Here is a 14,601-nt window from a genome sequence, read left to right as displayed (position 1 = left end):
CTACCAAAGTCAAGATTGAAAATTATGAGTGTTTTGCTTTATGTGACTTGGGTGCTAGTGTTTTTACAATTCCGAAATCTTTATGTGATGTGCTTGGTCTTACCGATATTGAAGAATGTTCTTTAAATTTGCACTCGGCGGACTCTATAACAAGCCTATGGGAAGAATTAATGACGTTCTTATTCTTGCAAGAAATTATGTGCTCATAGATTTTATTGTTCTTGATATTGATTGCAATCCGTCTTGTCCAATTATTCTTGGTAGACCATTTTTACGCATTATCGGTGCCGTGATTGATATGAAAGAAGGCAATATTAAATTTCAATTCCCACTAAGGAAGAGAATGGAACACTTCCCTAGAACAAGAATTAGGCCACCATATGAATCAATCATGAGGGCATCTTATGGATCTAGAAACAAGGATGACAAAACTTAGATCCTTGCTTTATGCCTAGCTAAGGGCGTAAAACAATAGCGCTTGTTGGGAGGCAACCCAATGAATAAATTTTATTTTTACTTTTTGCTTTCTGTTCTTGAGTGTTTGCACAATTATTCTACTGTTATGATTGTGTTTCTTTGTGTTTTAATTAGTGTTTGTGCCAAGCAAAGCCTTTAGGATCTTCTTGGGTGATAGTTGCTTGATCTTGCTGAAAAACAGAAACTTATGCACTCACGAAAATATTTTTCATAAATAACAGAAAAGTGATTATGCCCTGATTCTTTTTTAAGAAGATTAATATACAAATTTCTCAGGTTTTCCTAATTTCTCAAGATTTTTGGAGTTTCAGAAGTATTCGAAATATTCAGATTGCTACAGACTATTCTGTTTTTGACAGATTCTGTTTTCTTTGCGTTGTGTGCTTGTTTTGATGATTCTATGGTTCTCTTTAATGAGTTTTTGCCATAGAAAAGTTGGAATACAGTAGATTAATGCAAAAATAAAATATGAATTGGTTTTCTACAGTACTTACAGTAGTGATTTGCTTTCTTATACTAACGGATCTCATGAAGGTTTTGTTGAGTTTTGTGTGATTGAAGTTTTCAAGTTTTGGGTGATGTTACGATGGATGAAGGAATAAGGATTAAGAAGAGCCTAAGCTTGGGGATGCCCATGGCGTCCCAAGCTATTATACAAAGAGAAGCAAGCAACTAAGCTTGGGGATGTCCGAGTGGCATCCCCTCTTTCTTCTAACGACCATCGGTATTTTACTCGAAGCTATATTTTTATTCGTCACATACTATGAGTTTTGCTTGGAGCGTCTTGTATGATGAGTCTTTGCTTGTTTTGCTTTGTGTTCTAAGTCATGAATCCTTGCTGGACACACCTATTTGAGAGAGCCAAAATTATGCCATGACTTGTTAGAATAGCTCTCTTTGCTTCACTTAAATTTTTATGAGCTATGGTTTTGCTCTAGTGCTTCACTTATATCTTTTTGAGCACGGTGTGCTTTAATATTATTTAAGAAATTCTCTCTTGCTTCACTTAAATTAATTTGAGAGGAAGAAATATCATGCTCATGATCTTCACTTATATTTGTTTGAGATTATCAAAAGCAACACATGAAAATTAGTCCCAAGGTGATAGATATCCAAGAAGGATATAATTAAAACTTTCATGAAGATCATTGGACAAAATAAACTTGATTCCTTGTAATAGTTTTGAGTTATGATGATGTGATATGTGAGTCATGTTGATGAGTAATTATGTTTTAGTAAGAATATTGGTATTAAGGTTTGTGATTCCCTATGCAAGCACGAAAGTCAATAGTCAAGCAATGAAATTACATCCTACTTGTGGTGCATTATTCGGTGTTAATTATGCTTAATGCTCGCTTATGAGATTATTGGTTTCTTGGTTGGTCGCTTCTCAATCTTTTGCTAGCTTTCATTTTGCACTAAGTATGATCACTACTTGTGCATCCAAAATCCTTTAAACCAGTTTTGCCGCATGAGTCCACTATACCTACCTATATGCGGTATTCTTTTGCCGTTCTAAGCAAATTTGTATGTGCCATCTCTAATTTTCAAAATAAATTTCTCTTTTGTGTGCTCGTACCGCTCGTGAGGCGGTGAGGGGTGGCCAATATTTTCCATGCTAGATGTTTTATTCTCACGATGAGTGTTTATTCACTTGTCATTGCACGAGACTAAGGCAAAGGTATTAGGGATGCCCAGTCCCGACATGAAAAATGAAATTACTTTATGTTGTCAAATAATAAATTCCTTGGAAAGTGTTGGTATGGAAGGCAACCATGGATTCGGCTAGCCATGGAAAGTGAAAGTATGGTGGAAAAATGAATAAACTTTATTTTCTATTTGGGAACCGCCTATGATATATTTAGCATGGAAAGTGTTGGGAGCTCTAAGTCGTTTTCGTTGGTGGGAAAAGTATGCCTCTCAAAATGTTTTATCTCTATATTTTTCGCTTTGAGCTCTGGCACCTCTACAAATCCCTACTTCCCTCTACGAAGGGCCTTTCTTTTACTTTATGCAATTTTTATTTTTAATTTGAGTCTCCATTTTCTCTTATAAAGCACCAACTAGGAGGCACTATGATCGTACTTGAGCATTGGGTGTAGCTAATATGCGAGTGTGTTTCATGAATGGATCAATGATTGAGCATGATGGGCTAGGGATTACCTATTTTAGCGTTGATATTGTGAAAAACATGGTTGCTTGTTGGTATTCTTGAGTATTTAAGTCTCATCAAAACTAGACTATTGCTTTGAACCATATAAAAGTCCAAATGTCCATGCTATAAAGAAAATAATATGATATGACATGTTAGGCAGCATTCCACATCAAAAATTCTGTTTTTATCATTTACCTACTCGAGGACGAGCATGAATTAAGCTTGGGGATGCTGATACGTCTCCAACGTATCTATAATCTTTGATTGTTCCATGCTGTTATATTATCATTCTTGGATGTTTTATAATCATTTTATAATCATTTTATAGTCATTTTATATCATTTTTTGGTACTAACCTATTGACATAGTGCCAAGTGTCACTCAGAACAAGGTTGACGAGGAGTGACCGATCACTTGAGGGAACGATCGAGGAGACCGATCTCCCTTTCGGGAAAGCTACACCAACTCCAGAACAAGGTCGATGAGTCGTGAAATCACGATTGATTGAACGACGAGGAAGACCGATCACGCAAAAACGGATGCATGCAGTTCGTTCACGGCTAGGAACTCCACTGCTGTCCCTTGCTAGGCTATCGGTTGAGGTTTTAGGAAGCCAAGCATTAACGAGATCTTTGCTAAGCAACTTGGGCCTTGTGGTACCTCCTGTTTGCCACATTAAAACAAGTCCTCGATAGCGAGGGTCTCGGATAGGGGTCGCTTCATAGAGCGCTTAAAATGGCTGTTTGGGAGCGGTCACCTATTATGCAAAGTAAGGTGATGCCATCATGGGTAGGTGATGGCATCGTGGGAAAGTGGCATCGGTCGATTTCCAGTTCGGAGTTTTCACATCGCAGGAAATCAATACCAAGCGGAGTCCAAACGCAACGAAACTTTTTGTGGATTTTTTTGGACCACAAGACATCCGGTGGGCCAGAGAAGCACCTGGGGGTGCTCCGAGGGGAGCACAACCCACCAGGGCGCCCCTGGGGGCCCAGGCGCGCCCAGGTGGGGTGTGCCCCCTGAACCGCCTCTTTGCTCTATAAATACCCCAATATTCCAGAAACCCTAGGGGAGTCGATGAAAATCAATTCTAGCCGCCGCAGAGTCCAGAACCACCAGATCCAATCTAGACACCATCACGGAGGGGTGCATCATGCCCATTGGTGCCTCTACGATGATGCGTGAGTAGTTCTTTTTAGACCTACGGGTCCGTAGTTAGTAGCTAGATGGCTTCCTCTCTCTCGTTTGATTCTCAATACAATGGTCTCTTGGAGATCCATATGATGTAACTCTTTTTGCGGTGTGTTTGTTGGGATCCGATGAACTTTGAGTTTATGATCAGATCTATCTTTTTATCCATGAAAGTTATTTGAGTTTCTTTGATCTCTTATATGCATGATTGCTTATAGCCTCGTATTTCTTCTCCGATATTTGGGTTTTGTTTGGCCAACTTGATCTATCTATCTTGCAATGGGAAGAGGTGCTTTGTAGTGGGTTCGATCTTACGGTGCTTGATCCTAGTGACAGAAGGGGAACCGACACATATGTATCGTTGCTACTAAGGATAAAATTATGGGGGTCTATTTTTACATAAATAGATCTTGTCTACATCATGTCATCGTTCTTATTGCATTACTCCATTTTTCCATGAACTTAATACACTAGATGCATGCTAGATAGCGGTCGATGTGTGGAGTAATAGTAGTAGATGCAGGCAGGAGTCGCTCTACTAATGTTGGACGTGATGCCTATAGAATGATCATTGTCTGGATATCATCATGATTATTTGAAGTTCTATCAATTTCCCAACAGTAATTTGTTCACCCACCGTTTTCTATTTTCTCGAGAGAAGCCACTAGTGAAACCTACGGCCCTGGGGTCTCTTTCTCATATTATTTGCCTTTGCGATCTATTTTATTTGCCTTTTATTTTCAGATCTATTAAACCAAAAATACAAAAATACCTTGCTGTAATTTAATTTGTTTGGCGTTCGATCTATCAATATTTACAACTCTCTCACGTCCGTTTGCCAATTTCTGGCGCCGCTACCCGTAAGGGATTGACAACCCCTTTTACACGTCAGGTTGCGAGTATTTGTTATTTGTGTGCAGGTGATGTTTACGTAGAGTTGCTTGGTTCTCCTACTGGTTCGATAACCTTGGTCTCATCACTTAGGGAAATACCTATTGTCGCTGTGCTGCATCATCCCTTCCTCTTTGGGGAAATACCGACGTAGTTCTAGCAGGCATCACATACCGAGTTCATTGAGTTGATCTAGGTTTCAATCTCGGTGCAACCGATTTGAACAGTTCGGTCTCACCGAGTTGCAGTAACCGCTTGTGATTCTGCATCTCGGTTCCACCGAGTTGCTCAACTCGGTCACACCGACAGGGTCTGGATATATATACCCATGGGTCGAATTTTGGAAATTTTCTCCGAAACCCTTCGCCCGCGCATGTCCAGCTTTGCCGACGCGAGGTCTCCGGATCGTCTCCTCCGTCGCCTGCGACCTCCTGCCGCTGGTCTCCGCCGCCATCAACAGAATCTTCGCCGCCGTTGTCGCCATAGCGAGTTCACCATCGAGTTAGGGTATGAACTCGACCCCTTTGTGCAATCTTTACCTTTGATTCCTGCACTTAGGACAATGCCATGAATCTTACCATGTTTGAGATACTTCTATCCAATCAAAAAACTCCTTTAGATTAGTTTTGATTCGAAAACTTAGGGTTAGGTTTCCGCCGAATTCATCTCGGGTCGACCGAGTTATAGAAATTGGTCTCACCGATTTGGCCCAGGCCATTGCACTTGTGATTTTCGGTCTGACCAAAACTTACAAATCGGTGTGACCGAGTTCGATTCTCAGTGAAACCCTAGCAATCTCGAAGTCACCGAACTGTGTCTCGGTTTGACCAATTTCACTAGTTTAGACTCTAATATTGCTTCGCTGTCACCGAGTTTAACAAATCAGTAGCTCCGAAATGACTTCTGTAGAAAACTAAAACTAAGTTTTTGACTCATTTGTTTTGCAAAATCTCTGCACTTTGTGATGCTCATCCACTCTATCTCAACTATATCTACTCACAGGGTCAGCTTTCAGCCATGTTAGACAACAGTGACAGCCAAAACAGGTCTAAGGAACAGGTTCACTTAAGTGAGGGCACTAGTCCCTGTGACAGCTATGATGATGGGAGCAGAATTACTCCTAGCAACCCGCCTAAGGCTGCTACTAGGCAGAGGAGGAAAAGGAATTCAGATCCAGAAGATGAAGATTTTGTGGCTGATGAGGAAGTCACTTCAAGGAAAAAGGTTGTCAAGAAAGAGTTTGGCACAACAGCTTCAACCAAGCCAAGTATGAAGAAGAAGGCACCAGCCGGAAGGATCCCAATGTCCAAAGCCAGAGCCTCAACACAGGAAACCATTGAGTTCACTCTTGAACCAAAGGAGGCTGGTGAAGGCAAGAAGAGGAAGGAAAGGGTCAAGAAGACCATGGCCAGAGTAATTGGCAGACCATCCATGGTCAGGGATTCAGATGAGGATGAAGAAGATGCTGCACCAGCTCCCAAAGCTCAGAAGTTGATGGGGGGATGCCATCAAGTCAGGGGCTGCTCCATCAAAGCCCAAGACTGCCCCCAAGGCTGTTGTTGCTGCTCAAGCTTCTAAGCCTGCAGCACCCAAGAGATCAACTAGGAACATACCAGTTGCTGAGAAGAACAAGGCCCCAATGCCTGAAGTAGTAGTAGAAGAACAAGCCCAAGTGCTTAGAAAATTGACGCCCAAGATCCCAGATCATGATGATACACATCCTGTGGCTGAGAACATGAAGCTAAGGAAGGATGCAGGTCTTAGGCTATGGAGGCAGACAGACCCATATGCCACCAGAAGGAGGACTGCTGTAGAATACAGGTTCCACACAAAGGAACATCAAGATTTCTATGAGACTGTGCTCCTGGACAAGAAGCCCATAGTCAGTGATATGAGATGGGTTGAGTGGACTTACATTGACAACAATGCAGATCACTTCCCAGGAGTTCATGACAGCATCAGACTGACTGGAGTTGACAAATTTGTTGGCCGGAAACTCACCAAGTGGAATGGTGAGATGGTGATGCAGTTCTACTCCACAACACATTTTTACCCAGATGGTAAAATTGCTTGGATGACGGAGGGTACTAGGTACCAGTCTACAGTTGCTGAGTGGGCCAAGCTTATCAATGCCCCTGAAGAGCAAGAGGATGACACAGATGTGTATGCCAAGCCAAGGAAACGACACAACTCCATGGCACACATGTACAAGGAGATTCCTGATGCTGCCCTGGATACTCACAAGTTTGGCTTTGTGTACTATCTGTTGTCTGGACTGCCCACAATCAACACTATCCTCAGGCACACATTGTTGCCCAAGTCTGGAGATGACAGGATGATAAGAGGACATTCGATCAATTTGCTGCACATGTTTGACATACCGGAGAAGTTCAAAGTGATGACATTGATTGTAGAGACAATCAAGAGGACTGCTGCTAATTAAAAGAGATCATGTGGATATGCTCCACACATTCAGATGCTCATCAACTCCAAGATGGGCAAAGGCACATATCTCTTGGACAAGGAGCACCTTCCCTTGTTGCCTGAATTCGAAGACAATGAAGTTGTCATGGATGCTACACATCCTACTTTAGTGGAGGCTCAGGAGAAGAGGGAGAAAGCTAAAGTAGAGAAGGCAGCACAAACTTCACCAGTTCCAGATGCTTCAATTGCTCACCTCAAGACCAAGCAGGACCAGCTGAGCTATCTGCTTGAGGCCACTGTCAGAATTGAGAAAGGATTGACAACCCTGACTCAAAATCAAGAGAGTCTTGAGAGGATCGTCGAGACCAAGTTTTATGATCTAGACTTGAAGGTCACAGAGATCCAGACTGCAGTTGAGCGACTCCAGGATGAAGCTGAAGAGAGAAGAGGGAGAGCTACCACTGAAGCTTTTCAGAGAGTGCCTAGGGCACAAAGGTCTATAGTTGTGCCAGCCAGTGACACAAGGGCTACTACATTAGCACCAGCAACTACAACCTCTGTTGTCCCTCCAGTTGCTACTCCACCAGCTCCACAGAGCTCTTCGGATGCATTCGTTGCAGGACTCCTCTCCACGCCACCTTCGCACTCCGGAGCTCCCGGAGATCGTACTTAGAGAGCCGCATAGCACTATGCATTTTCAAGCTTTTTGGTAACTTGTTGCCAAAGGGGGAGAATGTGTATAGATCATAGGCTTCAAGAGAGAGAGTGTGTTTTGCTTCTTTTGCCTCTCTTGCTACTTTATTTGCTTGCTCGTTTGGTTGATACTCTACTTATGTGTGTGTGATACATATATGATCATGTGCTTGATCATATCATACTTTAATGTTTGTGCTTGAATGATGATATTCTATTTCTCATGTATGATCATTCATATCTTGTCTTGGTAATGAGTGCATATTTCATATTCTATCATTTTGAGCGCTCCACCAAGATGTATGTGACATGGAAGAGTAACCCATGATCCTAATCGATTGTGCATTTGCATTCAAAAGCAAATTTTACATAATGCACAAATTTAGGGGGAGCTCTTGCTTATCACATACTTCTCAAAGCGATGATGTACTTCATTTATATTATCATTTGTTGAAGCTTTGATCTATATTTTGTCATCAATTACCAAAAAGGGGAGATTGAAAGTGCAACTAATCCTCGGGTGGTTTTGGTAATTCATAACAACATATAGCTCATTGAACTAATATCCATTCAAGATTAATGTTTCAGAAAGTTCAATGATTGATATGGCATGGACTAGAGACGTGGACCCCTCAAAATGCTAAGGACACATATTGGCAAAAGCTCAAGACTCTATATTTTGATTTTAGTGATCCAAAATCACATTGAGTCCATAGGAAAAGCCAATACTATAAAAGGGGATAAGGTGTTGCTTAATGGCTTGCTTGCTCAAAATGCTTAGTGATATGCTCCAAAAGCCCTCAACCACTTTCTCATTTCCACATATGTCCTAAACCTAAAGTCAAACTCGGCCCCACCGATTTGATCTATCCCGTGCCACTGAGTTCACTTGACATAGTCATTGCCAGAAACCCTAATCAGTTCGGTCTCACCGATAGGGATCTCGGTCTCATCGAGATGGGATTCCAAACTCCCTGTTTCCCTTCGTAATGTTTCGGTCTAACCGAGATGAGCGATGGGTCCCACCGAGTTGGCAATGCAAACTCTCTATTTCCTTTTCATAACGTTTCGGTCTCACCGAAATGAGCGATCGGTCCCACCCACGAAGGGTCCACGAAGAAGCAACCTTGTCTATCCCACCATGGCCATCGCCCACGAAGGACTTGCCTCACTTAGGTAGATCTTCACAAAGTAGGCGATCTCCTTGCCCTTACAAACTCCTTGGTTGCTTCTTCGTGGACCCTTCGTGGGTGGAGCCCTCCGTGGACTCGCGCAACCGTTACCCTTCGTGGGTTGAAGTCTCCATCAACGTGGATGTACGATATCACCACCTATCGGAACCACGCCAAAAATCTCCATGTCTACATTGCGTTTGCTCCCTCCAAACTCCTCCCCTTTACCTTCATATGCAATGATTTATATTCCGCTGCTATACTCTTAGAATTGCATGTGTAGGTTGATTGCTTGACTTGTGTTAAGTTGCTAAAATTGGGAAAAGGCTAGATTTTTATTTGGTTAAGTAGTCTAATCACCCCCTCTAGACATACTTTCGATCCTACAACGAGCATCGTGGCGGGGGCGAGGGGATACATGCTAGAACCGGTCTGTGGCGGTGCTGGTACCGCGGTCACCGCATGCTGGAACCGGCCGGTGGCGGCGCTGTGATCATGGAGCCACGGCTGAAAGCATGTTTCGTCGGCGGGGATACAACCATGTACATTGGGAGCTATAACCGAGTACATTGGAAGCTGGAACAAATGACACACAGAGCGGCATCCAAGCCTAGAGGATATTGCGACCTGTCGGCGTCGATGCAACCATGTACGCTGAGAGCTAGACCTAATAACGTGTGAAGCTGCATGGGGCCTACATGATGGTCTGACCGACCATGCGGGTTGTTGCAACCATTCATGCTGAAGTCCCGACCCGAGACGGTAGCGACGATTATTTGCTGCAACCGTCATCGATTTTTGTCACGACTAGTATGGACGATTGCTACAACCATTCATGAAGATGCCACGACCGATGACGGCGAGGACAATGATTTTGCTGCGACTATCGTGAGTGTTTTCCACAACCGGCGTTGACAATTGCTACGGCGACGAGTCTCGTCATGTGTGATGATCGGCTCCTAACACTACGACCGGCGCCCGTTGGAGCTGCAACCATTGGCAGGTGGAGCTACGAGGCTGCAACGTGCTGGACAAGTCCTTCCTATGATGGCGGTGACGAATCAAGTACTGCAATGGGCGTTACTTTTTGCTATGCAACAAATTGTCTACGACCGTGGGGTACACTAGTGGCGACGGGGGGATCCGTGCACCGATGTTGCAACAAAGGGCTTGGGGTGGTGCGGCGAATCATGGTGATGCAAGCGATCGACAAGAAGGACGTGCGACGTTGTTGCTACGATAGGCGAGCACCCGAGGTTCTGCGGGCTGGAGGGTGTGAGGTAATTCAGTTGGGAAGAGGAGCTACGCTTAGGGAGGATCGATGCTGACGGGAAAGGAGCTAGAAGATAGGGGTTTCCTAGCGGGGGGTTGAGGATAATATTGGAGCGATTATGGATGGGCAAATCGTGCGGCTGACACGCGACCGACCGAGTCTGACGCCGAGAAGCTGGCATGAATCTACACCGGAGCACCATCTAACTTGTCCGAATGGATGAACTTGAGGACGGTCGGAGACCGGAATACTGGCTCGAAGAAGAAGCGTCGACATCCGTTTGAGTGTCGTCTCTGCGAGGGCTAAAACTCTAACCTATCTACTAGCCGAAGCCGAGGCACTAGGATTTTCCTCCCCACCACCGCCTGCCTCATCGATAGTCTGAGGAAAGGCGAAACCAGATGCTCGCCGATGGAGATCGAGAGGAGAAATGCTTTGCCCTGGTCACCTCGGGAGAGGGAAAAAACCACGTCGATTGAGCTTGCCATGTCGTGTTATTTTGCACTTCATGTTGTAAACTGTATATGAGCTCAATATATATGTCGTTCATGTGCCTTTCTTGTTATTAAGAGAGAAGGAGATGTTGATCTTAAAAGTGACCATGTAAACCTTAGGGTGGCGGCGGGGTTCTCCGGCGCGGCACGAGCGGGTGGCTGGGCGGCATCGTCGTCGTTGGCGGCGGGGTAGCGCAACAACGCGCCCTGGCGGCGGCCGCTAGGCCCAGATCTGGGCCTTGCGGGCCCCATCTGGGCATGGGCGGGCCGGCGGGGGGCGGGTCGGCGGCGTGACTTTCGGGAAGCGGGGGAGCAGCGATGAGCGGCTGGGTGCTGGCAGCGCTGACGACAGCCTACTGCAGCATGGCCGGCGGGGCTTAGCGGGCCCGTTTCGGGCCTGGCCGGGCCAGGGGTGGCCTGGTATGCCCTGCTGCCATGACCGGACGACGACCGCGACAATGCCGGAGGCGCGGGCCTCTCTCACGACGGCGGTGGATGCGGTTCCCTCCCGCTCGGCTTCGGTGCCGCTGCTCCCGTCGCTTGGCACTTCTCTCCGGTCTTCTTGGCCTCGTGTTGGTGTTCGCAGTGAGACAGCCTGGGTGACGGCGCAACCGCAATGGCACATGGTGTTGGGCGGCGGGGTTTGGAGTGCGGGAGAAATCCTTGCCGATTCGTCCGGCTCTGATGCGGTGACACCGGCGGGTGCCACCATTCCTTCATGGAGGGTGTCGGCGGTAGCCATCCCCCACTTCCCTCCGCGTGCCCTGGGAAACTCTAGGACACGTTCGGGCAGCAATGTCGTCGGCGTTGCAGCCCTTCTTTGTAGGTGATGCTTGGTACGCGGCGGATCGGAGCCTCGGGCTGTGGTGGTTTGTCTCCAGAGGGCGCAGCGGGGGCGGGTCATCGGCGCTTTGTCGAGCTACCGTTGTTGGCATTTGTTTCTTCATTTTCTTGTGGGCTTGTTGTGTTGCTCGCTCCAGCAATGCTATATGTACGGTGTTGATTGCTTTGGAATACAAAGCGGGGGGAAACCCTTTTTCAGTAAACCTTAGGGTCATGGCATCAACGACGAAGGTCGGCCGTGTCTAAGGTGCGACAACCAAGGAAGACACCAATTTAATTAGCACAACTAGGGATGGAAGGAGTTGCTAGACACGTGTTAAGCGTTCTAGTGGTATTTTTATCAGCCTAATGGTACAATTGTAAAACCAAAATCAGGCAGAATTCAGAAAGGCTCCGATGCATCGTGGTGTTGAAAAATGACAACATGATACAAGCAAGATTGATGCGGGAGAGGCCAATGAGACCGTGATAAAAACCATCGATCATAGCACGGTCCATTTTACATTCTCACAAATGATGATCAAATTTTCCGAAATCCCTAGTACTTTTTTTTTAGTAACTACGAAATCCCTGGTACTAGTACTATTACCATCAGAGTGTTATGGAAGAACACCGAAAAGCAAAAAAAAACCCGAAATGCCTCGACCCCTCGTACAGAGTCTACCTAGTAGTACTACCGCTCAAGAGGCACACGGATCGCGATCCGCGTGACGGCTGCAAACTCGAATCCACACCCTCCATCTGCATTTGATCCAACGGCGCCCGTCCCACCCCCCGCCCCCCGCCCGGCCGAAATCCAAACCCCAAAATCATCGCGCGCAGAGCACCAAACCCATCGTCAATCCTATTTAAATCCCCCCATTCTCCAGCAACCCACCACGGCGAAAAGTCCCAATCTCAATCTCCATCTCCAAACCGCAGCAGCAGCAACCCATCCCTCGCCGCCGGTCGGCCCCAGCAGCTCCGATGGCCCGCACCAAGCAGACGGCCCGCAAGTCCACCGGCGGCAAGGCGCCGAGGAAGCAGCTGGCCACCAAGGCGGCTCGCAAGTCCGCCCCGGCCACCGGCGGCGTGAAGAAGCCGCACCGCTTCCGCCCGGGAACCGTGGCGCTCCGGGAGATCCGCAAGTACCAGAAGAGCACGGAGCTGCTGATCCGCAAGCTCCCCTTCCAGCGCCTCGTGCGGGAGATCGCGCAGGACTTCAAGACCGACCTCCGCTTCCAGTCCTCCGCCGTCTCCGCCCTTCAGGAGGCCGCCGAGGCCTATTTGGTGGGGCTCTTCGAGGACACCAACCTGTGCGCCATCCACGCCAAGCGCGTCACCATCATGCCCAAGGACATCCAGCTCGCCCGCCGGATCCGAGGGGAGCGCGCCTAGGCTCTGTATGCGTCCCGTGTCCGCTGCTCTTGGTTCCTGCTAGATGTTTATGACTGTAGTTGTTTGCTCCTCCTGTTGTTTGCCCTGCTTGTATTTCCGATGGATGCCATCAAATGTTCAAATCTCTGGTTTGATTAATGGAATCACGCATCTTTTATGCTAAATCTCTGGTTTGTTCTACATTTTTTTTACCGACATCTGTTGTGCGTGATTGTCTGATTCTGTGGGTTCACTGTAAGTAAGAATCCCATTTGAACCTAGAAAAAAGGAAGATTGCTGCATGATCTGTTGTGCGTGGTCTGTTGTTTTTGGCTACTACGAGTTTGTTGGGAATTTCGTTGTGGGGTTCTTTGGCCGGAACAGTTGTTGCTGGACAAGACTCTGAAGCGAAATTGCAGATCTGATTTTCTCTTTTGAGTAACTAGTAATTCTGTATACTAGTCCTCTTTAAACAGGCCACCACTTCCTGCAGATTCAGTCTGCTAGTTTCTTGGCGAGAACCAATCAATTCTGAAACAGATCTTCCAGAAATTCGAAAGAAAAACTGGAATAGGGTATGAGCTGCCTTATGTAACCATGAGCACTATCCATACTTTGCAAAATAATTTGGATGCAAAAACATAACAATACAAGGAGCCTGCATTGATGCTCATATTGTTGATGAATACATTCAGCATGGTGATGAATCTGTCAGCAGGTATGTCCTTTATGAAGTACTACATGCAAAATCATGGTAAGTTAAGTAAAGCGCGTGAGTTCAGTGTAATGCTCGTTTCCCTTACTTCCACATCAGAAGCGAAGGATTTGTTCAGGCGAGGATTCGTAGGCATCGAAAGATCTTACAGAAAAATGCAAATCGTAGGCATCGAAAGATTGTACAGAAAAATGCAAAACAACATAGAAGGGTTGCTCAGAGGGAAAACTCTGGCTTGAGCGTATTGTAACTGCAGAACATTCCTTTTGGCATCTCTTTATCGATACTAGCATGTCATATCTGAAGAGATTTATCAAAAGCAGTGCTGCTGGTCTGTTCCAGATTCAGAGTTGCGCAGGTCACCGAGACTCATGGTTGAGAAATTTTGTTGCCCGCATACAGATCTTGGCAAAAGCGTACATGCATTTTTCTTGACACAACACAGCATTCAGTTCTGATTGCATAAACCAGGAGCTGAGGATCATAACAGCTCTTGCTCAAACTTTCTTGCTTGATGCATTTGTTTTGTCTTGGGGTTAACTGGATAGATCCCATTACAATTTTTGCCAATTTAAAAATGTCACTGCAGCTTTCATCTTTTGAAAAATACCACTGCAACTTTGCCTATAGATTCTCAGCGACGCGGGGCAGCTCTTGATCTTGGCAGCTGCTGCAGAACCTCGGTCGCCCTTGACGCGCTTCGCGGGCGGTTCGCCGCAGACTGTATATGGTAGCCCCAGTTTGTCCACGTGACTGAAACTGCCGCTGAATTCAAAAGAAAAGGACTGCCCCATTTGATTGCTGTAATCTGGGAGCACATCGGCGTGATGCAAATGTTCATCTTCTCTTTTGGCGAATACACGTTTTTCTTGGGAATTTTGGTGTTGGACTCTCTGGTAGTCTGGTTAGAACAGTTG

General features: G+C 45.9%; 1 protein-coding gene across 1 annotated transcript; it reads left to right on the top strand.

The window, feature by feature from the left end:
- The first annotated feature begins 12,467 nt into the window (after positions 1 to 12,467).
- LOC109752985 (histone H3.2) lies at positions 12,468 to 13,154 on the top strand. Its single transcript, XM_020311912.4, has one exon. It carries the CDS (start codon positions 12,580 to 12,582, stop codon positions 12,988 to 12,990), a length of 411 nt encoding a protein of 136 aa, XP_020167501.1. The 5' UTR covers positions 12,468 to 12,579; the 3' UTR covers positions 12,991 to 13,154.
- The last annotated feature ends 1,447 nt before the right edge of the window (positions 13,155 to 14,601 follow it).

Source organism: Aegilops tauschii, chromosome 7 (genome assembly GCF_002575655.3).
Source record: "Aegilops tauschii subsp. strangulata cultivar AL8/78 chromosome 7, Aet v6.0, whole genome shotgun sequence".
In the NCBI taxonomy this organism is placed as follows: Eukaryota; Viridiplantae; Streptophyta; class Magnoliopsida; order Poales; family Poaceae; genus Aegilops; species Aegilops tauschii.
This window is presented reverse-complemented; position numbering and strand designations above follow the sequence as displayed.